At 40.3% G+C, this 25,899-nt stretch overlaps 5 protein-coding genes and 1 long non-coding RNA gene across 7 annotated transcripts in view; 1 reads left to right on the top strand and 5 right to left on the bottom strand.

Moving 5' to 3' along the window:
- The window catches only part of LOC139947159 (uncharacterized), a 31,659-nt gene extending 7,689 nt beyond the window's left edge, over positions 1–23,970 (top strand). Inside the window, exons 2-4 of the long non-coding RNA XR_011787323.1 lie at positions 10,913–11,040; positions 15,864–16,048; positions 23,905–23,970. This is a non-coding gene — a long non-coding RNA (uncharacterized lncRNA). The remainder of the gene's footprint in view (positions 1–10,912; positions 11,041–15,863; positions 16,049–23,904) is intronic.
- Positions 1,871–3,066, bottom strand: LOC139947251 (N-alpha-acetyltransferase 80-like). The gene has a single exon (XM_071945137.1). It carries the CDS (start codon positions 2,814–2,816, stop codon positions 2,211–2,213), a length of 606 nt encoding a protein of 201 aa, XP_071801238.1. The 5' UTR covers positions 2,817–3,066; the 3' UTR covers positions 1,871–2,210.
- On the bottom strand, positions 4,151–5,242 carry LOC139947444 (N-alpha-acetyltransferase 80-like). Its single transcript, XM_071945352.1, has one exon. It carries the CDS (start codon positions 4,955–4,957, stop codon positions 4,364–4,366), a length of 594 nt encoding a protein of 197 aa, XP_071801453.1. The 5' UTR covers positions 4,958–5,242; the 3' UTR covers positions 4,151–4,363.
- LOC139947155 (monocarboxylate transporter 13-like) lies at positions 8,615–16,362 on the bottom strand. Of its 2 annotated transcripts, none has more exons than XM_071945014.1 (4): positions 15,862–16,362; positions 12,991–13,131; positions 11,483–12,292; positions 8,615–11,005 (listed from the first exon to the last, which is right to left on the bottom strand). In XM_071945014.1, exons 1-4 carry the CDS (start codon positions 16,079–16,081, stop codon positions 10,818–10,820), a joined length of 1,359 nt encoding a protein of 452 aa, XP_071801115.1. In that variant the 5' UTR covers positions 16,082–16,362; the 3' UTR covers positions 8,615–10,817. The 2 variants fall into 2 exon arrangements, with proteins under 2 accessions (XP_071801115.1, XP_071801117.1); XM_071945016.1 differs by having other exon boundaries at positions 8,615–9,370.
- Positions 17,302–22,463, bottom strand: LOC139947158 (uncharacterized). The gene is made up of 5 exons (XM_071945020.1): positions 22,242–22,463; positions 21,736–21,867; positions 21,141–21,297; positions 19,672–20,353; positions 17,302–18,885 (listed from the first exon to the last, which is right to left on the bottom strand). The coding sequence occupies exons 1-4, from the start codon at positions 22,345–22,347 to the stop codon at positions 20,272–20,274; spliced, it is 477 nt and encodes a 158-aa protein (XP_071801121.1). The 5' UTR covers positions 22,348–22,463; the 3' UTR covers positions 17,302–18,885; positions 19,672–20,271.
- Positions 22,772–25,169, bottom strand: LOC139947157 (uncharacterized). The gene is made up of 4 exons (XM_071945019.1): positions 24,893–25,169; positions 24,587–24,718; positions 24,044–24,200; positions 22,772–23,360 (listed from the first exon to the last, which is right to left on the bottom strand). Exons 1-4 carry the CDS (start codon positions 24,996–24,998, stop codon positions 23,279–23,281), a joined length of 477 nt encoding a protein of 158 aa, XP_071801120.1. The 5' UTR covers positions 24,999–25,169; the 3' UTR covers positions 22,772–23,278.
- Between the last annotated feature and the right edge of the window lie 730 nt (positions 25,170–25,899).

The raw sequence follows: 25,899 nt of genomic DNA, 5'->3' as shown, positions 1-25,899 counted from the left end.
ATCTCGTCTTTGACAATGACCAAACGTGTCCAGTGCCGTTAAGTATTTCTATGAAAAATCGGGTCCTTGTTGTTTCCGAATAATAATTGAATACACATTACTCTGAACATTAGCATCATTAAACATGATTTATAACTTTGCGTGGTGGGAGTTTAGTCAGGTCAGGATTGCGGTAGCATCTTGTGCGTAAATCTCTTGTGTCATGGCCGAGCGGTTAAGAGCACCGGATTCAAACTCTGGTGTTTGATCAGCAGAGTGTGGGTTCGAATCCCGGTCGTGACACTTGCCACGTAAAATTGGGGAGGTAGTGCTTTCTGCTCTACCGGCCAGGATTCGTACTGATGATACCCAAGCTTACATCCGTACGGACTGTAAAGGGGGGTAACCTAGTTTCAGCTCTATATAGGAGTAGGTGGACACTGCCTCTGGATTTTTTGTTTGTAGCCCACACCTTGAAGTGGGGGAATTTCATTCAGCGCATTGAGTCTACCTCCGTGTTTAGTGCTGGTTCGGAGGAGACTAGTGGTTTACAACTCAATGTTTCGATCAGTATGCTCTGATTGTTTGCAGGGAGTTCTTCTAAGAACTAACAGTACACACAAAAAGATTTCCACATTATGCTACTGCAAACCTGGCCTAAGCACGAAAGTCAAAAAGTACTCACCATTTTGTGTGCTGTCTAGAAGAGACGATTTGGGTGCGCTAATCCCTTTTATACTTCCTTCCCTGATTATTATGGTCTATCCTTTCACGTGCGCATGCGTACAGGAACGTCGACCAATAAAAAAACAGTCCCCCTCCGTAACGATGTGAGAGACAAAAGAAAACGCCTATAAAAGTCACAAGCTTTGATTCCAACCTGTGTACCAGGATGAATAATTCATGAGCGGTCATGTTTACACAGTCTGCTGAATATTAATACTCATCTAACCCACGTGCACTGGCACTCTGCCAACACCAGATGGCGACATTTTCTATGGGTGATTGTTATGGCGTGACAATAGTCAGTTTTGAAGCATTGTTGTTTTCAAAGTTCACTCAAGTTGAAGTTGTTTATGGGTGCGTTCGACTAGCTTCCCAGCTTCGACCCCGCGGTGCTCACTTATAGGTGAGCCCCTGACAAGAGCTAATCGAACGATCACTCACCCTCTCGTAGTGGCGTCAGGCACCTGGGCCAGCCCCCGGAGTGACCCACTCCGTAAGCAGGGTACTTTGGGCTGACCCGGGTTAGCCCCGGGAATTACGTCAAAGTTATTCGAACCAACCGTGGGCAGACCGGAGTCGACACAGGGAAGCTAATCGAACGCACCCCAATTGTCTGCTCTCGGTACAAAGGGCAGTATAGGCTACTAAGGGTGTGTTCGATTAGCATACACGTGTGATAAAAACCCGATACTATGACCTGTGTTTACATTTAAACCGCCCTCTATTGAAAAAAAAACACTGTATACGTCATGTTTCGCCGGGCAAAAAGACACGTAGTCATGGTAAGATTGCATACACTTTCTAGCTGGCTGCCAAAACACAAATAAAAGGTTTTGCCCGGCGGTATGCGCGCGAATCATGTTATGGTTTTCGTGTGACGTCAAAGGTCACATCGTCTCATACCCGTGTTTGCTGTAGTACCAGCCACCACAGCCTCACTCGCGCAGTTCTCTAATGGTGGGTGCCCATAGGGGCCAATGGTATCTACATATGTTCAGCTACTTGTCAAAGACAGCATCTAGTTTTTATTTACCGTTTTTAAACGGAAATCAAACTGAGACTTAACCAATGTTGTTTTTTTTTTTTTAAGTTAACAATCGTAGCTTTCCGTTCTACTTCTTTGTTATGTATTATTATACTAATGTTACCCTCCCCAGGGCTTTGTTTTAGTTCCAGTTTCGGAAGAAAGGAAAACACAATACAATACAATTAAAGACACTGGACATTGTTGGTAGTTGTCAAAGACCAGTCTTCTCATTTGGTGTATTTCAACATAAAATGCTTAAAATAACATATGGGGTGTTAGGTGCTATAGAAATGCAGTTGTTATTGTTATTATAATCATTATTAGGCACTCTTAACTGTTAATGTATTTTTTAATATTGTCGTATCCACTATTAAACTCCGCAATTGAAATGTGTGTGTGGACGTGTGCCCACCACACACTGTCAACAACGTCAATTTTAGTGATCGACACAGACTTCGTGGCGATAGTACAGCAGTAGTTAGTTTTTCCCGAGGTATTTGCTCATGACTATAAAATCCTTCAAGTCGTCTTCAGTGGCTACACGGCCTTCTTCGAATTCACACTCCCATCCAGTTGGCGGAACGTTTCCTGGCCAGGTGGTCGCTTCGGGCCATTCACCGAGTATATTTCCACCGACTGTTTGGATGTCGACCTCGAGGTGTTTCTGGTACGACGACTGCTTGCTGTAATAACCCATCAAGCTAGTCTCGCACCACACGATAGCTTGCTTCAACCCGAGGACTGAAACTGCGTATTCTTCGGCGTGTTTCAGTAACTTACTACCCAGACCTCTACCGGTTCGAGATGGATCAATGCAAAATGCTTCTAAGTAGACGCTCTCTGGTGGTTCGATGCATGGGGCTAATCGAATGTGTCCTATAACAAAATCGGGTTGGTTCTCTTTCTGGTCAATGAGAACCAACGAACACGGGAACCCCGTGCAGTTCTCATTCTCCAAAAGCTGCAGTCTTTCAGTCTTCGTATAGGGCCAGACACTTAGCAGAAGGCTCGAGCACGAGGCGATTAAGTCCGGTCGAGAATGAAGACAACTTATTTCCGACATTACTGTTTGGATACACGTCATTTTATGATCACTAACATGCAGTGAATGTTCACTTCAGAATGAATGTTATGCAGTGTTTTTGCTGTAACACAGGAGTTGGTATTTACAAAACCATTTGACCATTAGGCTTTGGTTGCATTTCCCGAGCGATTTGTATCCTGAAGAAAAGGCACTCTACTTTTTTCAACAGACCACGTCTGATGTGGTAGAAGAAGTGAAGTGAATAGGCAACCCACAGAACAGTTTCGCACAGTGACCATCAGCGTACAAAGTAATTGATGGTGTTCAACGAATAAGATTATCCACCCATCCATAACCCACAGATGTCCTGAACGGATCTATAGCCTTTGTGGTCAAGCCCATTGTGGCTTGGAGAGCCGCAATCAACTTGTAAAAAAAAAAATGGCGAACGTGTTCCGTCGACCAAGGGCGTTTAACTGCAAGGACAGTTTTGCACGGGGCGGAAATGTGTCTGGACAGACACAGTTGCATATGCAGCAGCGTCCGTGCGGACACGATTGCATATGCAATGATGTGCTCCGAATCATAGAGGCCATAATTGCATGCGACACCGGTGTTGCGAAAGCAGTGAAGTGAGTATGGTAGCAAACAGGGGGTTGGGTGGGTTGGAGGTGGGGGCGGGGCTTAGGAAGGATGTTTACTACAGAGTGAAGTATCACAGGTTTGACAACATTGTGTCTCCGATCACACTAACCACCCGCTCCATTACTGAAAGGATATGGTGTTAGTTCCGATTTTGGAATAAAATACAAACAAGTAACGATTTTTGTTTTGATATTTGTTTTACTGCTTGTTTATTTGTTTAGGCTGCTATAAAGCATATTTTATTAAACCAATAAAAATAATAAACTATATATATAGAGCGTCGAAGTTTGGTTTTGTTATACAGTCGCCAGACTCTTTGCGTTTTGCCGTAGCGCTTTTCGTTTTGCCGTGGCGCTTTTCGTTTTGCCGTGGCTCTTTTCGTTTTGCCGTGGCTCTTTGCGTTTTGCCGTGGCGCTTTTCGTTTTGCCGTTGCGCTTTTCGTTTTGCCGTGGCGCTTTTCGTTTTGCCGTGGCTCTTTTCGTTTTGCCGTGGCGCTTTTCGTTTTGCCGTGGCTCTTTTCTTTTTGCCGTGGCTCTTTTCGTTTTGCCGTGGCTCTTTGCGTTTTGCCGTGGCGCTTTTCGTTTTGCCGTGGCGCTTTTCGTTTTGCCGTGGCTCTTTCCGTTTTGCAGTGACTCTTTTCGTTTGGCCGTGGCTCTTTGCGTTTTGCCGTGGCGCTTTTCGTTTTGCCGTGGCGCTTTTCGTTTTGCCGTGGCGCTTTTCGTTTTGCCGTGGCGCTTTTTGTTTTGCCGTGGCGCTTTTTGTTTTGCCGTGGCGCTTTTTATTTTGCCGCGGCGCTTTTTGTTTTGCCGTGACAGTTGTGGGCTACCGTAGTATCCAATGTTAAACTCCGCAATTGAAATACTTGTGTCACACACAGTCAGCAAAGTCAAGTTTAATGATAGCAGACGACACAGACTTCGTGGCGATATACAGGTACTGCCTACTACGATCGGTCTCAGTAGTCAGTTTTTCTTTAGGTATTTCGTCATAATTAGATAGTCCTTCATGTCTTCGCGGTAGCATTCTTCGTACGCCGACTCCCAGCCAGTTGGAGGAACGTTTCCCCGCCACGTGGTCGCTCCGTTGTATTGACCGAGTATATTTCCACCGACTGTTGTGATGCCGAACTTGGTGTACTCCTGGTACATCAACTTGCTGTAATATCCCCTCATGCTAGTAGCGCTCCACAGAAAAGCTTGCTTCAATCCGAGGGCAGAATATGCGTATTCTTCGGCGTGTTTCATCATCTTAACGCCTAGACCTCTGCCGGTTCGAGATGGATCAATGCAAAATGCTTCTAAGTAGACGCTCTCCAATGGCTCGAGGCATGGGGCTAATCGAATATGTCCTATAACAGAATCGGGTTGGTTCTCTTTCTGGTCAATGAGAACCAACGAACACGGGAACCCGGTACAGTTCTCATTCTCCAAAAGCTGCAGTCTCTCAGTCTTCGTAAAAGGCCAGACACTTAGCAGAAGGCTCGAGCACGAGGCGATTAAGTCCGGTCGAGAATGTAGACAACTTATTTCCGACATTACTGTTTGGATACACGTCATTTATGATCATTAACATGCAGTGAATGTTCACTTCAGAATGAATGCTATGCAGTGTTTTTGTTGTAATACAGGAGCTGATATTTACAAAACCATTTGCTTTGGTTGCATGTCCCGAGCGATTTGTATCCTTTCCGACATTACTGTTTGGATACACGTCATTTATGATCATTAACATGCAGTGAATGTTCACTTCAGAATGAATGCTATGCAGTGTTTTTGTTGTAATACAGGAGCTGATATTTACAAAACCATTTGCTTTGGTTGCATGTCCCGAGCGATTTGTATCCTTTCTTTAGAAAAGGCGCTCTATTTTTTTTAAAACAGGCCACTCAGGTGTGGTAGAAGAAGTGAAGTGAATAGGCGACTCACAATACAGTTACGTGTTGCGCACAGTGACCCCTGTGTACAAAGTAGTTGATGGCGTTAACGAATGAGACTTTCCACCCATCCGTAACTCACAGGTACGGATCTATACGTATCTATAGCCTTTGTTGCTTGGAGAGCCGAAATCACAAGCGACTGCAAACGGTCTATAAGCAACAAAAGCCTCCACAAAAGACTAGTATAGATCAGTCTACACATTGTATGACTGGCATTCTTTTTTTTCGGTCCGGTGATCATATAAAGGGGTTCGGTTTGTTTTATTTTTCCCCTTTGCATTTCAGACTAATTTTACACAGAGGACGAGCGAACGCAAGGTCATGAAAGCCAGTCTGATGATCGTTTCTGTTGCATTATGCATTTTAATGCTTTTATTTGATACTCTTATTTAGGTACTTAGATGCATTATACCTATAGCATTATAAGAGATGTTAATCGGGGATAAAGAACATAATTTGGTTTTACCCATACACCGATGACTGTGTGTAACCACTGATATACATGTACTCGGTACGTCCCAAGTCCTGTAAAAAAAAATATATCACAGGCATATTACTACTCGGGTGGGATTCGAACACACGACCCTTGCAATTCTAAAGCAGTGTCTATCTGTAGCGCTTTGTATCATTTGGACAATACGGCGATTGTTCAATGGACCGGCTTCAGATGTATTTAAATTGAGTCCGCTCCGGACACTTTTGCATATGAAATCGTGTCCGGGGCTATGTACAGGTAGGCCTACATGAATGTACATTGTATGTGCGCGCGTTAAGCGAGCGTGCATGCACTGTCCCTACGTATATGCAGCATGAATATTCACGTGTTTTATGATTGCAGCGAATACCCAACGGCAGAATATTTCCCATGTCATTCATGACATGCACTTAACTTGTAAAACAAAATGGCGAACGTGTTCCGTCGACCAAGGGCGTTTAACTGCAAGGACGGTTTTGCACGGGGCGGATGTGTGTCCGGACAGACACAGTTGCATATGCAGCAGCGTCCGTGCGGACACGATTGCATATGCAATAATGTGCTCCGGATAGTATTGCATAGAGGACATCTGAGGGGGTTGGGTGGGTTGGAGGTGGGGGCGGGGCTTAGGAAGGATGTTTACTACAGAGTAAAGTATCACAGGTTCGACAACATTGTGTCTCCGATCACACTAACCACCGGCTCCATGACTCCATAGCTTCACATCTGCTTTTTCGGTCGGCTGTTTATGAATGTAGGTGAAAGGTGATAATGGACGGGGATTTACCTACGCTAGCGGCCATGGGCGTCAATCAGGGGGGGGGGGGGTGGTGACAGGGGGACATGTGTGTCCCCCCCCCCCACCTTTTGGAGGGTGGGGGACACAATATCAAATGTCCCCACCTTTTTGACCACCTTTATCATGAAGCCCAAGTTTTGCACTGTGTAAGACGAAACCCTGTGTCCCTATATGGGCATTAATCCTGTGGGCAAAGGATGACACAATATCCCCTCTCTAAATAGGCCATCACAGAGCATCTAAAATGCAAAATTTTCCCGCGCCCTTAATCGGGCCCGCACCCCGAGCCGTAAAGGCTTCTCACACGCAGCGTTGACAGATTTGCACCTCCCCCCTTGATAGAGTGGAAGGGACGTGTACCCCACCCCATTTTCGAAGGGTAGGGGACACAGTATCAATGTTCCCCGTGTCGTTTGACCACCTTTATTATGAAAATCGTGTTTTGCACTGAGGAACTGTGGAGCACTGGAACACAAATATTCACACAGCTCATTGTTCAGTGTCGTTTGCCATTTGGCCGCTAAATGGCCTAAAGATTGCACCACAGAGCATCTAAAAATACAAAATTTTCCAGGGCCCTTGAGCGGGCCCGGACCCATGCCGTAAAGGTTTCACACTCACGTGCTCACTATTTGACAGTATTTTCCCCTAAAACTTGTTTCATAGAGCCGCACTTGAAGAGGCTGTCAAACCAAAAGGTTCTACTGCTGCTCACACTTTTACAGATATTCTGTTCCGTTCTGTATGCCTCTTATTGGCCTAAAATTGCACCACAGAGCATCTAGAATGCAAAATTTTCCCGGGCCCTTCAGCGGGCCAGGACCCATGCCGTAAAGGTTTTACATCTCGCGTGCTCACTCTTTGACAGTATTTCCCCATAAAACTTGTTTCATAGATCCGTACTTGAAGATGCTGTCAACCCAGAAGGTTCTACTGCTGCTCACATTTTACAGATGTTCTGTTCCGTTCTGGATGTATGCCTCTTATTGGCCTAAGATTGCACCACAGAGCATCTAGAATGCAAAAAATGTCCGGGCCCTTAAGCGGGCCCGGACCCATGCCATAAAGGTTTTGCACTCGTGAGCTCACTCTTCGACAGATTTACCCCCTAAAACTTGGTTCATAGGACCACACTTGAAGATGCTGTCAACCCAAAAGGTTCTACTGCTGCTCACATTTTACAGATGTTCTGTTCCATTCTGACAGATTTGCCCCCATAAAACTTGTGTCTTAGGTCTGGTGATGATAGGGATGAAACGCCGTCTGAGCATTAGAATGCAGAAACAATAGTGATATAACGAAGCTATAATTGAGTTGCTTTTTAGGTACAATAACCATGATAGCAAGAATAGGTGCATCATAGCTTGAAATAGGCATTAAATTCCAACATCTGAGAGGGGGGAACATCACCCCTCAGATTCACTAGATTGCACCAGAGAGCATCTACGGGCTAAAAAAAAAATTCCGGGGCCCTAAAGCGGGCCCCGGACCCCACGCCGTAAATGTTATGTCCCCCCCCCCCCCACACTTCAAGAGGGATTGACGCCCATGCTAGCGGCCACTCTCTGGCATACATTTAGGTCCGGGCTACATTTAGGGCTCGGGCTACATTATGGTGCCGCACAGACGATGCTCAGGCGAGTATATGAACTGGGCTAGCCTTGCTCAAGGCAGTCGCATTATTCGCTCCGAGAAGACGCTGCTGTAAACCTACCCGTATACCCTGTGCGTGGTGCGTGTAATCATACCGCATGACCCACCAGCTAGTATACACACAGTCACAGTCACTAAAAAACCGCATGCGGAGGCCGTGTCGGCCTTACGGCCGACGCATGCGGATAGTGTACGCGGGTTTTTAAACAGCGACGGTCAGAACTGGGCTAAATAGATCCATGTCCGTAAAACTTACAATGTTTTAAAACAATTTAAATATTTGTTACTCTTTTCGAACCAATGTTCTTTATTTATTGCATATTTTAAATATAATTATTTCTTATGGCCGAACATTGAGTTATTTAAGAAAAAATATATACTACAAGTTTACTAAAATATTTTAAATAGCATGGTAAATTTATATGTAAGCTCTTTTTAAAGACAGTGGACACTATTTGTAATTGTCAAAGACCAGTCTTCTCACTTGGTGTATCTCAACATATACATAAAATAACAAACCTGTGAAGATTTGAGCTCAATCGGTCGCCGAAGTTGCGAGAAAATAGTGAAAGAAAAATAACCCTTGTCACACGAAGTTGTGTTCATTTAGATGGTTGATTTCGAGACCTCAAATTTTAAATCTGAGGTCTCGAAATCAAATTCGTGGAAAATTACTTCTGTCTGGAAAACTGTGGCACTTCAGAGGAGCCGTTTCTCACAATATTTTATACTACCAACCTCTCCCCATTACTCGTTACAAAGTCAGGTTTTATGCTGTAATGATTTTGAGTAGTTACCAATAGTGTCCACTGCCTTTAAAGGGAGTATTGCTAATCATCCATTGATAAGTATAATGCACGGTCTTTCGGTAAGTTGTCAATAATTCCAGAGTGTTGTGCACTCTGCAAAAAAGTCACTGTGTACACTATTGTTAATTACTCTAAATAACTGTTAGCATCTTGGTCACGAGCAGTAGTGAGGACCTGTTGGTAGTATATATCAGAAACGGCTCCCTCTGAAGTAACGTAGCTAAATGAGAAAGATGTAATTTCTCACACAGATAATGAATAGTACTTCTGACTCAGCTGAAGCTGTTCATTATGCATCTGAAAGTGGAAGCAAACAAAGTATTGCAATAAGGATGTTTTTCTGTCATTATTCTCTTGCAACTTCAATGACCAATAGACCTTATGCACATGACGTCATTTCAGTAGGGCGCCCTCACCTAGAGGTCAAAAGGAGGTTGTCCATTGGCCAAAACTGTGCGCCGCGCGTAGAAATCCGTGCGTCTCGATTGTTTCGTCACCGGTTTTCCTCTAAGATGGCGGCTGGATGACGTCAATGCATAAGGTCTATTGAGTCAAAATTTTCATAGATTTGTTATTTTATGCATGTTGAGATACTGGTCTTTGACAATTGCCAAAAGTGTCCAGTGCCTTAAATACGGTATATGCTCCTTAATTCTTGCTTAGCAATGTAAGGTATTTGCCTAGGGAGATGTACTTTTCGAAGTACAGACACATTGACTCCTACACAGTTATTTATTTAACCAAATTCTTCGCTTGCATTCCATTTCCCCCCACTTTGATTAATACATTTCTTTAAAGTAAATAGCGAGTGTTTATTTTTGGTCGAGCTCGAATAAGAAGAAGGAAGGGGGGGGGGGTCCTGGACGAGAATGGAATGTGTAAAAGTTAAATTCTCTTTCTGCTTTTATGCTATAATTATTTTGATTAATTACAAATAGTACCCAGTGCCTTTAATCTTTGAATGTGGTCGAATTATTGCTTAGCGAAACTGTTTTACCAGCCAAAATACCAAATGTTTACCATTGTTGTCACTGGTATATGCTCCTTAATTCTTGCTAAGCAATTTAAGGTATTTGCCAAGCAAAATTTCCTGCTAAACAGCTTTAAGAAACTTGGCCCGCACAAACAGTCAGAATTCTATATTATAACGAAATGGTTATGTAATTCGTTAACGAGTTGGAGCACAGCCGGAGGAATTTCTAATTCTACTCTTTGTAGAAGAATGTGCACTGTATATAAGTCAAAAAGAAGTTGACCGGGATTGGTGATGTTTTAAAAAACAAACGAGACACCAAAAGGTGTTGCAAAGCACATATAAAACAAGCACTCTCTCTTGTTTATTAGACAAAAACAATGATAGAAATTGATCATTCCAAAGAGGAGTTATATATCTATTTCATCAATATACGCATTGTGCAAGCTGTCCGCGGAATGTTTGACAAATGAATGACTTTTGTTCTGCCCTTTGCTACTTACTCAGATTTAATCAAGCGTTAACATTCCATGGACAGCTATAAACATTGAGTGCTTTTAGTAAACAGGCATCTCTTAGAAATGATCAATTTGTGTCATTCCCTTTTTCAGATAAGCAGGAGGGCTTATGCTTCACTGGGGTTTTGAGTGTCAAACTCAGTTGTTTTGTTTTGAAATCATAAATCTCGATCCACTTCTTTTTGACTCGACACCCTTTACGACTCTTGCTCTATGGCTGCAGTACTAACTGGTGAACATTTCATCGAGAGAACTAATTTGATACATTATTACTTGAAAGAGCACTTTGACATTGCACATTATTGCGTAGCTGCAGTTTACGTAAATCTTGTCGACGTTTCATTGCAGTGATTAGAGCGACCAGAAGGAAAGCCGCCAGGAACATAGCGCCCGCTGTCAGGAATGGGACAACATAGTTTCCCGTAGCATCGTAAAGCTTACCTGGTATAACAAGGGAAACAAAATAATACATTATGGTAAGTGTGGAAATACAATTTTACTCTTTATTAACATTTGCAGTCAATCGTTGAGTGAGAAATTACCTCTTTCTCAAAATTACGTTACTTCAGAGGGACCCGTTTCTGACAATGTTGAATACCATCAGTAGCTCTCCATTGCTAGTTACCAAGTAAGGTCTTATGCTAAACATTTGTTTGAGTAATTACCAAGAGTGTCAAGTGGTGGATTTCACAAAGATTTAAGACTAGTCTTATCTCGAGTTAGGACGGGTTACTCGTCCAGCCTACGTTTTTAATATCTCCTAGGACTAGTTCTAAATATCTTTGTGAAATCGAACCGCCTTTATATTCAACAACAGCAATAACAACAAGCACAACATTAACAGCTACATTTTTTTAATGGAAGAAATATAAAATTACGTAACATCGCTGAAATGGGTGGTCTTTTGATATTAATTACCTGCAACAACCGACCCAACTCCGTTGAAGAGAAACACCGTTGCCCAAATTAAACTCAAAGCCGCTGGCGTGGTAGGTCCACTCACTAGACTCTTCATATTAACAATCAACAGCGGACATCCGATTCCAAGTAGGGCGCCCAAGACAGCCGAATACCCAATTAAGAATATATAGTTGTTGGACACAGGGTTCGTGAATGTAACTAATGAAGCACTAATGAGTACGATGAGTTGTAGTTTGAAGCAGCCTATGTAGTTATTGTCAACAAACCAACCATGGGTAGGTCTAGTTATCATGGCTGTGATTGCGAAGGATAAGAGTAGCATACCGCTTTGGTCGTTCGACCAACCTCCTTCTTTACATCTGGCGGGGAGATGAGCTAGATTTGTCAGTAAACCAATTGAGAACACACATGTGGCTAGGATAAGCAACATGGCTTTAACATTAGTGAAAACCTTAAGGGCAACATTAGACTTTTGTTTCTTATGGGAGTCATTGATTACTGTATCATCACCTAGCACATGCATATTAATGCTCATACTATTGTTGGGTTTTCTTCCGTTCGAATTATTTGTCTTGAGCGGACGAAAGAGGGCGCTAGCAGCGACACAGTTCATCTGCAGGGCACCAGTGATGAACATGGTTCCCCTCCATCCGTATGTATCAATGAGGAAACGGAACAATGGGGTGAACATTATTTGACCGACGTTGACACCGGCTACTGCTATTCCATTTGCGATTGCAAATCTTGTCTTAAAGTACTGGGAGATGACGATCATTCCGGACGACAGCATCATGACCACGCCTACACCTAAGGGGAATAAAAGGGGGAATTAGTCAGAGTGAAACAAACAGTATACCTAAAACAAAAAACAAGTTAATTGTTTTTTCAAAATTAGATTATCAATGCATTTGAATAGTACAAGTTTGCCATTTTTGTATTTCCTTCGGATGGGACGTAACTCCGTTGGTCCCGTGTATTGTGTAACGCACGTAAATTAACGCAGGAAACGTAACTTCGTTAATTAACAAAGTTAATAGTGTTAATAAGGGTACCGTTTATCAAGTTTACACAATTCTGCTTCTGCATAGTGTACTAGGCATATTTTCTATTCTCTTTCCACCGGGGCACTATGTGGATTATAATCTTAGTCCACATCCGATTGCGTGTGTTTTCCCTGGAAAAATTCTCTGTGGCTATTTCCCACATCTACTGAAAAACTTCCTTCCGTGTACTCTCTCCATTGGCTAATACAGTGATCAAAATCGCCGCTATACGAGTCATTGGCTTCACACACATAATGATATAGATGAAATGAACCCTTTGTAAATAGAAAGCATGGTGGATTTCTGATAAGACAATGTCTCATCTCGAGTTAGGACGAGCTTGGACTAGCCTGAAGTTTCAAGGTAACTTATAAGAGACCTAGGACTTAACCCAAGTTAGGACTATCTTTGTTGGCTAGACCCCATCAGGCCAATGGAACATGGGTCATGAACTCAACTTACCAGACAAGGCGTTACACAAGTACAACTGCCACATGTCTTTAGTAAGCGAGCCGAGTATAGTTGCTGACCCGTTGATTAAAGCCCCAGTCATAGCGACTCGTCTGATGCCAAAACGAGATGCAATAACACCGATGAAGAAACCTATTGTTTCAAACAAAAGTAGTTATTAACTTTACATATGTATATAAGACGGAGAAAAACTATACATGTTGACACGTCTTTACTGAGAATGTGAATTTTGGCAAATATAGTGCGCCGCCAACGGTGTGTAAGATGATTTGAATTTGAATTTGAATTGCACATGATTTGCATCAGATGGATAGTTATACAAACAGTAATGCAATGCTACATGGGCGAATGCAGACTAATTTTAGAAGGGGGGGGGGGGGTGTACTATTCATACCGGTTACACATACCTAAATTCAGTGGTTGAGTAAGTGCGATGAGAACAGTTTTGTATTACGGAGGCATTAAAGGAACTATTTGTAGTTGTTCAAAATAATCGTTAGCATAAAAAAATTAATTGGTAACTAGAAATGGAGAGCTGTTGATGCTTTAAATTATTGTGAGCAACGGCTCCCTCTGAAGAAACGTAGTTTTTGAGAAAGAGATAATTTCCAACTCAATTTATTAACAATGGAAGACTTTAGGTCTGAAGCCTTTTATTAGGAATCTGAAAGCACACACATTTTTCGACAAGGGTGTTTTCTGTGCATGTCATTTTTCTCATGCAACTTTGATGACCGATTGAGTCAACATTTTCACAGGTTTTTGCGCTACCGCCCGCCTGAGCTACGCAGTCTTGGTGTTCGTGAATGTGCATGTACATTATATGTACACATAGCATATCAAAGTGTACAGTAGGCCTACTAGACTTGATTACAACTCGTTATGAGCTGCCTATTTATTATAAATACACATTCTGCCGTTCATGCAACAGTCACAGTGCGATTATACATTCATGCAACGGTCGTAGGTAGCGCGTGGCAGCTCTAACTGACCGTCCCCGTAGGTACACCGCGTTTAACAATATTACCGACTTGATTTCATACTATATAGGCCTACGTATACATAATTACCGACTTGATTTCAATACTATAAATTATAGGCCTACATGCAAAGGGCTGGCTACGTGTGGGTCGTGATCCATTTTCATCTCACACGTAGGGACGGAAATCAAAAGACAAAATGTCTGTTCCTGGTCGGAAAGTTTCCGATTCAAACTGATTTGAACCATGTTTACCTGCTACTGGTGTTAAAGGCACTGGACACCTTTGGTATATTGTCAAAGATCAGTATTGTAACTTGATGTATCCCAACATTATGCATAGAATAACAAACCTGTGAACATTTGAACTCCATTTGTCATCGAATTCGCAAGAGAATAATGAACGAAAAACACCCATGTTGTTGCATTGCTTTGTGTGCTTTCAGATGCATAATCCTTCAGCTGAAGTCTTATTATTTGAGTGAGAAATGTAAACCTCTTTCTCATAGACTACATACTTCAGAGGGAGCCGTTTCTCACAATGTTTTATACTATCAAAAGATTATTTTTTTTATGATTTCTATATTTGATTGAAACGTATCAAATTTTATCAATTTTTCTCAAAAATGAACAATGAATTGCGACACTTAATGAATTGCGACACTCAACTAAATTAAAAGTCGGTTACACTCGAGAAACTTGCAAACCGATTTTTGCAATATGAATCCTGCTAAGGAACGCTCCGTAAGCACAAAACGGCTGCTTACATGTTTTATGAGAGGGGCACAGCTGGAGAGGCGAGCCTCTAGCGGCAGGTTTTATTTTTAGGCAATCCATCAGGCTCAAGCTCTTTCGTTTTATTTTATTTTTACTGTATGTTTTGATCCTTTCAACTTAATGCATGTGCATTAATAGATAATAAATTTGCATCAGGGATAAAGAATAATATTAGTTTTGTTTTTTACTCATGTACCGTGATGTGTGTTAGCACTGTATACTTAGTACTTACGCGAGTCCTGTGAAAAACAGAAACACGGGCATATTACTCGGGTGGGATGGATTCGAACCCACGACCTTTGCAATTCAAGGGCATGTGTTTGTGCATTATTGTATGTCTCTATCTACCGAAAACTGAAATTTATATCGATATAATAATAATATAATAATAACATCGAAGTCTTATATAGCGCAAACAAGGTACTCAAGGCGCTGAGTATATACAATCTTTCAGAAAGATAGGTTATTGCAGTGATGGATTCTGAGACCCATTGGATTTACAAGAAGGCCACAAAATAACAACATATGCAAATTAGAATACATACGGGTCAATGCGCTGTGCAGAGTGCCGTACTTGAATTTGTTTACGAGGGTTATCGTAAGGGGACAATAAGAACATTCCGTATGTTTGTTGAAGGTTTGATGTGGATGAATAGTATTTCCATTTCCACGAGCAAAGTCATGTCGGTCACAATTGCTATTGCTTACAGATAAAGGCTCATACACACCTTTGTCAAAAGACCAGTTTTCGCTTGATGTATTCACACATTTGCAGCAAAACAACTACACTGTGAAAATGTTGACTCAATTCGTCATCGAAGTTGCAACAGAATAATGCAAGAAAAACACCCTTGTAGCACAACATCATTTTTGTGTTTTCAGATCCCCAATAAAGAAGGCTTTAAGCCTGAAATATTTTAATATTGGAGTGAGAAATTATTACCTGTTTCTCAAAAACTACATTACTGCAGAGGGAGCCATTTCTCACAATGTTTTCCAAAAGCTCTCCATTGCTCGTTACCAAGTAAGTTATAATGCTAAAAGACATTTTGAATAATGACCAAAAGTGTACATGGCTTTAATTTATAAATACTGGATTTACTTACAGAACGGACTCGCAACCATCCAGGGCAGACTAAGAAGCAAACTCGTTGCAGTGGCAGATTCATCGAAATACTCCTTCCATTCTGTGAAGAATAAACCCAAGGTGGTCAAATATCCGTAACCGAAAATGTTACAGACGTGAACACCGAGCAAGACGGCCCAAGCCCAGCCGCGATCGACCTGGCTAAGGTGAGCGGAATTATGTTTCCGTGTTACTGTCATTTTCTCCAGTTCATAGTGAAGCTTTTTCCCAGACCATTAATTATGCACTGTGCAGAAGTGGACCCTCCGGTGCAGTGCACGTCAATGCTAGACCTTAAAGGCACTATACACTATCGGTAAATACTCAAAATAATTGGTGTAGCATAAAAACTTAAGTAGGATTTGAAACTTTGCATGGTGGAAATACGATATAGAAAGGTTTGCGGTAACACCATGTTATGACTATCTCTAATGAGTTTTTCTCCAGAAGACGATCAGAGCATACTGATCGAAACGTCGAGTTGAAACCAATGGTTCTTTTCAGAACCACCCCAATAGAGATAGTCATTACAATCCATGGTGTTACCGTAAACCTTTCTATATCATAAAAACTTACTTGGTAACAAGCAATGACAGTATAACATATTGTGAGAAACACCTCCCATTGAAGTAAAGTAGTTTTTGAGAAAGAGGTTCTCGCACTCAAATAATTCAAGACGTCAGGGCTGAAGCCTTTGTAAAGGCATCTGAAAGCACACACAGTTATGCAACAACTTCTTCTTTCATTATTCTCTTGCAACTGGATGACCATGTTATGCATAATGCTGGGATACACCAAGTGAGAATACTGGTCTTTGACAATTACCAAATGTGTCCATTGCCTTTAAGTGGATGGACTCTAGACAGCTAAAGCCATGGTTACAGACGCCTACGCACTGTGAGGAGGAAATCAGCTGGAGGAGCAATGTATACTAAACGATTTTCTTCTCGGATGTTTGTTTTCACTAAAGAAATAATACGATAGGTTTAAAGACACTTGAAACCCTTGGAAATTGTCAAAGACCAGTCTTCTCACTTGCTTTATCTCAACATATGCACAAAAGAACAAACCTGAGAGTAAAGTTAAGTTCAATTGGTCGTCGAAGTTGCGAGGAAATAACGTAAGAAAAAACCCTTGTCACACAAAGTTGTGTGTTCATTTCAGATGCTTGATTTCGGGGCCTCAAAATCTAATTCTGAGGTCTCGAAATCAAATTCAAATATTTTAGTGGAAAATTACTTCTCGAAATCTACGTTAGTTCAGAGAGAGAGAGCCGTTTCTCACAATGTTTTACACCATCAACAGCTCCCCATTGCTTGTTACCAAGTAAGTTTTTATGCTAACATTTATTTTGAGTAATAACAATTAGTGACTAGTGCCTTTAAGTACGCATTCCGAAAAAATTGTCGTTGACGTTGAGCAGAACTTGGAATGGTTCTGTCCAACACCGACCTTTAAAACACACTGCTCGTTCTATTACATTTGCTGATTCAGGACAAATAACAAAAACATGTCTTTTTTCTAAAAAAAAAAAAAAAAAAAAAAAGTGACGAAGGAGGCTTTTTTTCTTCCAAAATTGGCCCGGCAGAAATATTATTTAGTCAACCGGCTTGGCTATTTTCAAAATTTATATCGTTAAAATATCTTGAAAGATCAATCTGTAAATAAATCCTATAAAAATAAATATATTTGGGTTTTTTTCTTCAGTTTCCAACTACTATATTGTAACCCGATTTGACCATTAGGATGTTGTTTGTCACTGTATTAATGGACGAGGAAACAAGCTTTGATGATCTTTCTTGAATGTTTATTGCATTTGTATAAATTAGAAACAAAGATGTTGTTGAAGGTTCGGACGATTTTAGAATGACAAGCAAAGCGGGATATAATGAGAACGCAGGTGCGCTTCGTAAAGTAGGAATACCAACATCAAATGGAGTGTTCTTTATGTGCATTTGATGGGCAGTGATACTGACGCGAACAATAAGCCATTTTGAGTTATGGTGGACACATTATTAGGTCACTATTAGGTTTGGGTAAAATTTGTCTGTATACACCCTAACCATAAACAGTGCACTAAAGTGTCCGCTATATATCGATAAAGCTAATACCAGCCGGGGTATGATATGAACTTGCAGTCTTGACCAGAAGCAAAACGATGTCGCACCGAGTCCTACTTCTTGTAAGGTTTGTACAGAACTTTTTAAAAGTGCTTTCATATGCTGCAAATATCTTGTATGTTGCAAAGCTAAATATCGTTCTCTATAGTGATGACGTTTTGGAATATCAATTGGTGTTTATTTACGTCATCGATGACATCACCAGTTCAAAGAAGTTTTTGTTTTATTTGCACAATGATGTCTCAGTACAAAGAACATTTCATGACATCATTTTTACATCACTTGGGACAAGTCCCAAGTTAGGACGAGTCCAAACTTTTTGTGAAATCGACCCTTCCTAGTGCCTTTAAAGCCATTGGACCCTTTCGGTACAGAAAAAAAAAAAAAAAGTTCACAGATTTACAAATAACTTACAGGGTTTACAGAAGGTAATGGTGAAAGACTTCTCTTGAAATATTAGTCCATGAAATGCTTTACTTTTTGAGAAAACGGTAAAACAATATAAATTCTCGTTAACGAGAATTACGGATTTGTTATAAACACATGTCATGACACGGCGATGCGCGAAAACAGGAGTGGGTTTTCCCGTTATTTTCTCCCGACTCCGATGTCCAATTGAGCCTAAATTTCCACAAGATTGTTATTTTATATATAAGTTGTGATACACGAAGTGTGGGACTTGGACAATACTGTTTACCGAAAGTGTATAATGGCTTTAAACAATATCAACTATTTTTGGGTCAGATGCAGCGACGGTCTCGACGAACATAACCGTGTAGGGTGTGGTGCACGTGGCGTCATATTAAGTTGCTTGGTTATGAGTGTTGAACATCACTAAGTAAAACTTGTACTGGTCTTCATCCTTCTTGAGGACGGTCAATGAACTGTGAAATAACGAAAGATAAGAGTCTTGGTTAGGTAAAACAAAAAACATGTTTATCGTCCTGTTATTTGATAAAAGGAAGGAGGTAGGTTTTTGTTTTCAAAATGGCCGCCGAAAAATGGCCGCCGACACATTTTTAAAGACAACTGTTTGGGGTATTTTTTCAATTTTGTTTGCGTCTGAGATCGTTAAAAAAGTATTGTTTTCCGTTCTCAAAGAAATATAATAAAAAAAAGGAGCCGGCCTCGGCAAGTCAGCTGTGTGTATTTTGTTAAACTAGTTCAAACCGTTCTTTAAAACAAAAGAGGCCAGACTAAATTCGTTTCGGACGCAGTTGTGATATGTACTTCCATTGACTAGGTCTAATTTTTTTTTTCAGACGTGTAACTCTCCGAAAAATGAAAAAAAAAAAAAAATAAATACTAGAAAATAAAACACACTCTTCAAGATGGCATAGCGCGGCCATTTTGTTATAATGTTTCATGTTCAGCAGAGTGTGGGTTCGCATCCCGGTCGGGACACTTGTGTCCCTTTAAGCAAGACACCAAACATAATTGCTTCTCTCCACCTAGGGGTAAATGGGTATATGTGAGGGCGGAGATACTTCTTGTGATTGAGCTTAGTAGCACATTGTTGCATAGGCTGTTTACTCTCTCTGTAGCTGATGGTTTAAGGAATGAATTAAATGGTGGAAGCGCTTTGAGACGCCCTTCGAGTGTTTATAGCCGCTAAAAAAAACTGGTTATTATTATTATTGCTATTACTATTTTTATTATTCATTACTTACGTCCCATCAAGGTATTTTTCTCCCGACTTATTGAAATTTTCGAAGTAAAACATGGTGTATACATAGTTCTCGTCTTTATCCATCGGCCACACCTCTTTTAGGACGAGTCCAAACTTTTTGTGAAATCGACCCTTCCTAGTGCCTTTAAAGCCATTGGACCCTTTCGGTACAGAAAAAAAAAAAAAAAGTTCACAGATTTACAAATAACTTACAGGGTTTACAGAAGGTAATGGTGAAAGACTTCTCTTGAAATATTAGTCCATGAAATGCTTTACTTTTTGAGAAAACGGTAAAACAATATAAATTCTCGTTAACGAGAATTACGGATTTGTTATAAACACATGTCATGACACGGCGATGCGCGAAAACAGGAGTGGGTTTTCCCGTTATTTTCTCCCGACTCCGATGTCCAATTGAGCCTAAATTTCCACAAGATTGTTATTTTATATATAAGTTGTGATACACGAAGTGTGGGACTTGGACAATACTGTTTACCGAAAGTGTATAATGGCTTTAAACAATATCAACTATTTTTGGGTCAGATGCAGCGACGGTCTCGACGAACATAACCGTGTAGGGTGTGGTGCACATGGCGTCATATTAAGTTGCTTGGTTATGAGTGTTGAACATCACTAAGTAAAACTTGTACTGGTCTTCATCCTTCTTGAGGACGGTCAATGAACTGTGAAATAACGAAAGATAAGAGTCTTGGTTAGGTAAAACAAAAAACATGTTTATCGTCCTGTTATTTGATAAAAGGAAGGAGGTAGGTTTTTGTTTTCAAAATGGCCGCCGAAAAATGGCCGCCGACACATTTTTAAAGACAACTGTTTGGGGTATTTTTTCAATTTTGTTTGCGTCTGAGATCGTTAAAAAAGTATTGTTTTCCGTTCTCAAAGAAATATAATAAAAAAAAGGAGCCGGCCTCGGCAAGTCAGCTGTGTGTATTTTGTTAAACTAGTTCAAACCGTTCTTTAAAACAAAAGAGGCCAGACTAAATTCGTTTCGGACGCAGTTGTGATATGTACTTCCATTGACTAGGTCTAATCTTTTTTTTCAGACGTGTAACTCTCCGAAAAATGAAAAAAAAAAATAAATAAATACTAGAAAATAAAACACACTCTTCAAGATGGCATAGCGCGGCCATTTTGTTATAATGTTTCATGTTCAGCAGAGTGTGGGTTCGCATCCCGGTCGGGACACTTGTGTCCCTTTAAGCAAGACACCAAACATAATTGCTTCTCTCCACCTAGGGGTAAATGGGTATATGTGAGGGCGGAGATACTTCTTGTGATTGAGCTTAGTAGCACATTGTTGCATAGGCTGTTTACTCTCTCTGTAGCTGATGGTTTAAGGAATGAATTAAATGGTGGAAGCGCTTTGAGACGCCCTTCGAGTGTTTATAGCCGCTAAAAAAAAACTGGTTATTATTATTATTGCTATTACTATTTTTATTATTCATTACTTACGTCCCATCAAGGTATTTTTCTCCCGACTTATTGAAATTTTCGAAGTAAAACATGGTGTATACATAGTTCTCGTCTTTATCCATCGGCCACACCTCTTTTACGGTCCACTTCTTTTTAGCGGCTCTTTCGGGTAGGAGCTCCACCAGAGTCCGTATCTCTACCCAAAATAAATCATAAAACAAAATAAATAAAACGAATGTTAAAAGATATTTTAAGAAGAACAAAAATGATAATAATAATAAACGCAAACACAAGTTAGTGGCGTCACGTTTCGGCCAGAAGTTTTATCGAAAGCTAAATGGCAAGACTACAAACAATATAATGAAGGATAGACAAGTCTTGCATAGTGATAGCTCAGCAAGAATGTGTATATATCTTAAGTTAAAATTTAATTGCAAAATATGAATGTATTATTTTATTTTGTTTACAATATTGACAACATGAGCACCGACCACATTATATTTTGCAACACATCCTCTCCATGGCATCAGCAAAGCTTTTATAAGAGTTTATACAACAATTCAAGATTCAAGATTTAAAAAATTCAACTGTATTATGCGAAATGTAGGTTTAGAAATTAAGTAAAAGCAGCTACCGTCAAGTCCAGTAGCCGGAGGAAAGCCATCGACCAATATTTTGGCATCTTTGTCGTGTAGGCTCACCACTGCATCCGTGTTACCGCTGAGGCTTGCGCTAATAAACTCATCGAACAGGGACTCAACAGCTTCTACAAATCACAAATATTACAATAATAAGTATCAAGAAACATTTATATCGCGCCTTCTGCAGGGCCTCTAAGCACTTCACAAGCTTCACAGAAACACAAAAGTATAACTTCATCATTCCAGCTATAGAACGCTAAAAAAATGTTTACAATAAGCATGAAAAAAAAACGGAATTTAAAAAGAGTCGATAAAAACACAAGAGTGGAGAGGTTACCAGCACGACTTTTAGTTTTGAAATACTTTTGGCTTTATATATTTTTCAAAATAAGTAAATAAAACGAACTGTAGAACTAGGCCTGAACATTAATTACATTACGTGACATTAAACATGATTCTCTACCTCTAAAATAAAATCATGATATTCTAAAATATTTACCTCGAAGATCACTCTGGTCTTCCTCAAGATGTTCAGTTGCATCAACCCCAGATTGAGTTAACACACCAACCACCAGCAGCAGGGGTACGAGGTTGACGAGAAACATCCTGCTTTTGATTCTCAATATCAGTTTGTAAGAAATACGTAGCGTAATTCAGTAGTGCCTGTAGCTTCCTCTTCTTGAATGCGTCGGGAAAGAATTGCGATACCTCCCACGGTTGATGTTGATGCTTGTATGCGAGAAGTCGCTTCTAACGCTAAACGGCTTTACTCAAAATATTTATACAGATTTTCAACCGTCAATTAAATTTTATAGAGTAATAATAAATTACCGTGAACTGATTGGCAAATCTCTCTTCCTGTTAATTAAGTCAAAACCCGCATGAACGACGGGTTAATATTGTAACCATTAGCGCATCTAATCCCCAACATTCAACATAAGCTCCTCATTAGTTGTATAATAATTGTCTTTTACAACAACACTCGTATGAAATAACAAGAAACCCCTTTTTGTACGACACAGTTTGTTTTATTAACTTGTTTCTGCCGTAAGATACCGAGTTTTTTTTTAGCTGGGATACAAACAGGGTCCAGTTTCACAGAGCTGATCAAGCAGAAAATATTGCTAAAATAAATTTCTGCTAAACAGAAATCAGCAGGATACCAGTCATAAAATGTATTTGTGATATGGTAGTTTGGCTGGTAACCTTATTTTGGTAAGCATAATTTTGTTGTGCTTAGTAACTATTCAATGCTTAAGCAGCTCTATGAATCTTAGCCCATCTTGCATGAAACACTGTGACAGAGTGACACATTAAAGCAAGGCAATGTTACCCACGGAATGGTTGAAGAAATTAAGAGTATTAAAGATAACACGTTGACAATTGCACTAAGAAAATTACATTAAATATTGACTATGACAAATAACTGTCACGGTATTCTAAACTATTATGTTGGGTAAGAGTCAGTGACGATCGTGACGATCGTGACGAACATAACGTGATAACCGTGAAGGGTGTGGTTCACATGACGTCTTATTATATTGCTTGGTTGTGAGTGTTGAACATCACTATGTGAATCTTGTACTGGTCGTCAGACTTCTTGAAGACTGCCAATGCGCTGTGAAATGTAACAGATAAGATTCTTGGTTAGGCCAAATTAAAACAAAAACAGATTTAGCCGTCTAGCCCTTTTTGAAAAAAGGGAATAGGGCTTGTTTTTAATGACTGCCGATACTTTTTTACAGACAACTGGCTGGGATATTTACATTACAAGCAACTTCAATCGACTGAGATCATTGAAATTTACCCTTTTTCCGTGAAACAAAAAAAAAAGTGCCGGCGGGGACGCTACACAGTTTTCTTTATTTTTGGCCTTATGTCTGTTAGCAGTGTGTATTTACTAGTTCAAAACATTATTTAAAAAAAGAAAAGGGAACCAAAATTATAGAAAATAAAACCAACTCTTCAAGATGGCACTAAGCGGCCATTTTGTTTTAATGTTTCAAATCCCGGTCGTGACACTTGTGTCCCTGAGCAAAACACCTAACTGTATTTGCTTCTCTCCACCTAGGGGTAAATGGGTACCTGTGAGGGCAGAGATGGTTCTTGAGATCGATTCTTGTAATTAATTTTCTTGTGATTGATTTATATTTGTTGCACAGGTTGTACACTCTCTTGGGAGCTGAGACGATTTAAGGAGTGACCATGGTTAACAACGCTAGAAGCGCTTTGAGACACCCTTAAGAAAGGTGATTATAAAAACTGGTGATTGTTATTGTTGTTATTATTATCATCACTTACCTCGCATCGAGGTAGTTCTCACCGGACTTGTTGAAATAATCGAAGTGATAACGGATGTACAAATAGTTTTCGTCTTTATCCATCGGCCACAGCTCTTGTATGGTCCACTTTTCTTCAGCGGCTCTTTCGGCTATAAGCTCCACCAAAGTTCGTATATCTACCCAAAATAAATCATAAACATAAAATAAAGAAAACAAATGTTGACAGTACAATCACAGAGCACAATGGATTTTGCAACCCTAATGAAGGGAAACAAACACCCTTGTTGCACAAGTTGTGTGCTTCCAGATGCCTTGAATTCGAGACCGCAGCTGATGAGGTCAACTCAAACATTTTAGTGAGAAAACAATTCGTGATCAAAAACAACGTTACTTCAGAGGGAACCGTTTCTCACAATGTTTTACACTTACTATCAACAGCTCCCCATAACTCATTACCAAGTAAGTTTTGTGCTAACAAGTGTGTTGAGCAATTACCAATGGTTTGCAGGGCATTTAAAATGCAATGATGTAGAAATCATGTAAATAGATAGGTAGGGCCTACCGTCAAGTCCAATAACTGGAGGAAAGCCATCTATTAATATCTTAGCATCTTTGTCGTGAAAGCTCACAACCGCATCCGTGTCACCGCTGAGACTTGCGTTTATAAACTTATCAAACAATGACACAACCGCTTCTGAAAATACATAAGAATAAAACGTGTTTTATAGTTCTATTTGAAAAAGAAAAACAAATCAGAATAAGTAGGATCTTTTCATGGTGGAAATACGACATGGAAAGACTTAACTATAATTGCTTTCTGTTACACTCTACAACTAAAGTAAAATCAATATATTCTTAAAATAGTTACCTCGAAGATCACTCTGATCTTCCTCAAGATGTTCTGTTGCATCAACCCCAGATCGAGTCAACACACCGACCACCAGAAGCAGGGGTACAAGGTTGACGGGAAACATCCTGCTTTTTATGCTTGCGTGTGAATGCGTCAGGAAAGAATTACGATAGCTCCCACGGTTGATAACGATGCTTGTATGCGATAAGTCACTTCTTACGCAAAACGGCTCTACTCAGTATTTTTAAACATATCTTCACCCGTCAATCAAGTTTTAGTTCTCTGACAATAATTCCTAGTGAAATGATTGCCAATGCTGTATTTCTATTAAGCCAGAAACCCGCATGAACGACGGGTTTATGGCAACCATAAGCGCATAATCCCTACCATTCAAATTAAAGCTCCTCATCAGTTGAATAGTAATTGTCTGTTTAACTTTGACTGTATAAATGATGTGACCTGTGACGTCACATCACAAAAGAGCCACAGAGCCTGGACTTCTTGCAGGCACGATTTGTACACAGCCTAGTGGAGTAAATCATAAAATCTTATATTTTATGGAGATTGCACTGTCTAATTCTTGGGACACATCTCAAAACTTTACTTTCATAATTCTTGGATTTATGTAGAAATGACACAAAATGTAAACTTTCCCAATTATGACCAATGCCTGCCAGAATTCCCAAAGAATGCACAAGGTCACACTTATTTTAAACAAAGTTCACATGGTCTGTAAGTTGTTGTATTTACCAAGTACGGTCCAAGTTAGACTTGATTCAAGCCCCGTTCTCTGGGAGGTCCCTATTTTTTATATTGAGTCAACTACATACTAAAGCAAGTCAAAATGTGGTCCCGAGAATGCGGAAAAGGTTGGGGAATGCAGTTTTCTGGCGATGGCACGGGATTTGGGACTTGAGTCAAGTCTATAGACCAATCCGACGAATCAAAATTGGTAGCGCCCTCTATTGAAAATCACCAACTGCGGTTTCTTTTTGTGCACAATCTAGACATTGAATGACACCGCA

This window comes from Asterias amurensis, chromosome 14 (genome assembly GCF_032118995.1).
Source record: "Asterias amurensis chromosome 14, ASM3211899v1".
NCBI lineage: Eukaryota > Metazoa > Echinodermata > Asteroidea > Forcipulatida > Asteriidae > Asterias > Asterias amurensis.
This window is presented reverse-complemented; position numbering and strand designations above follow the sequence as displayed.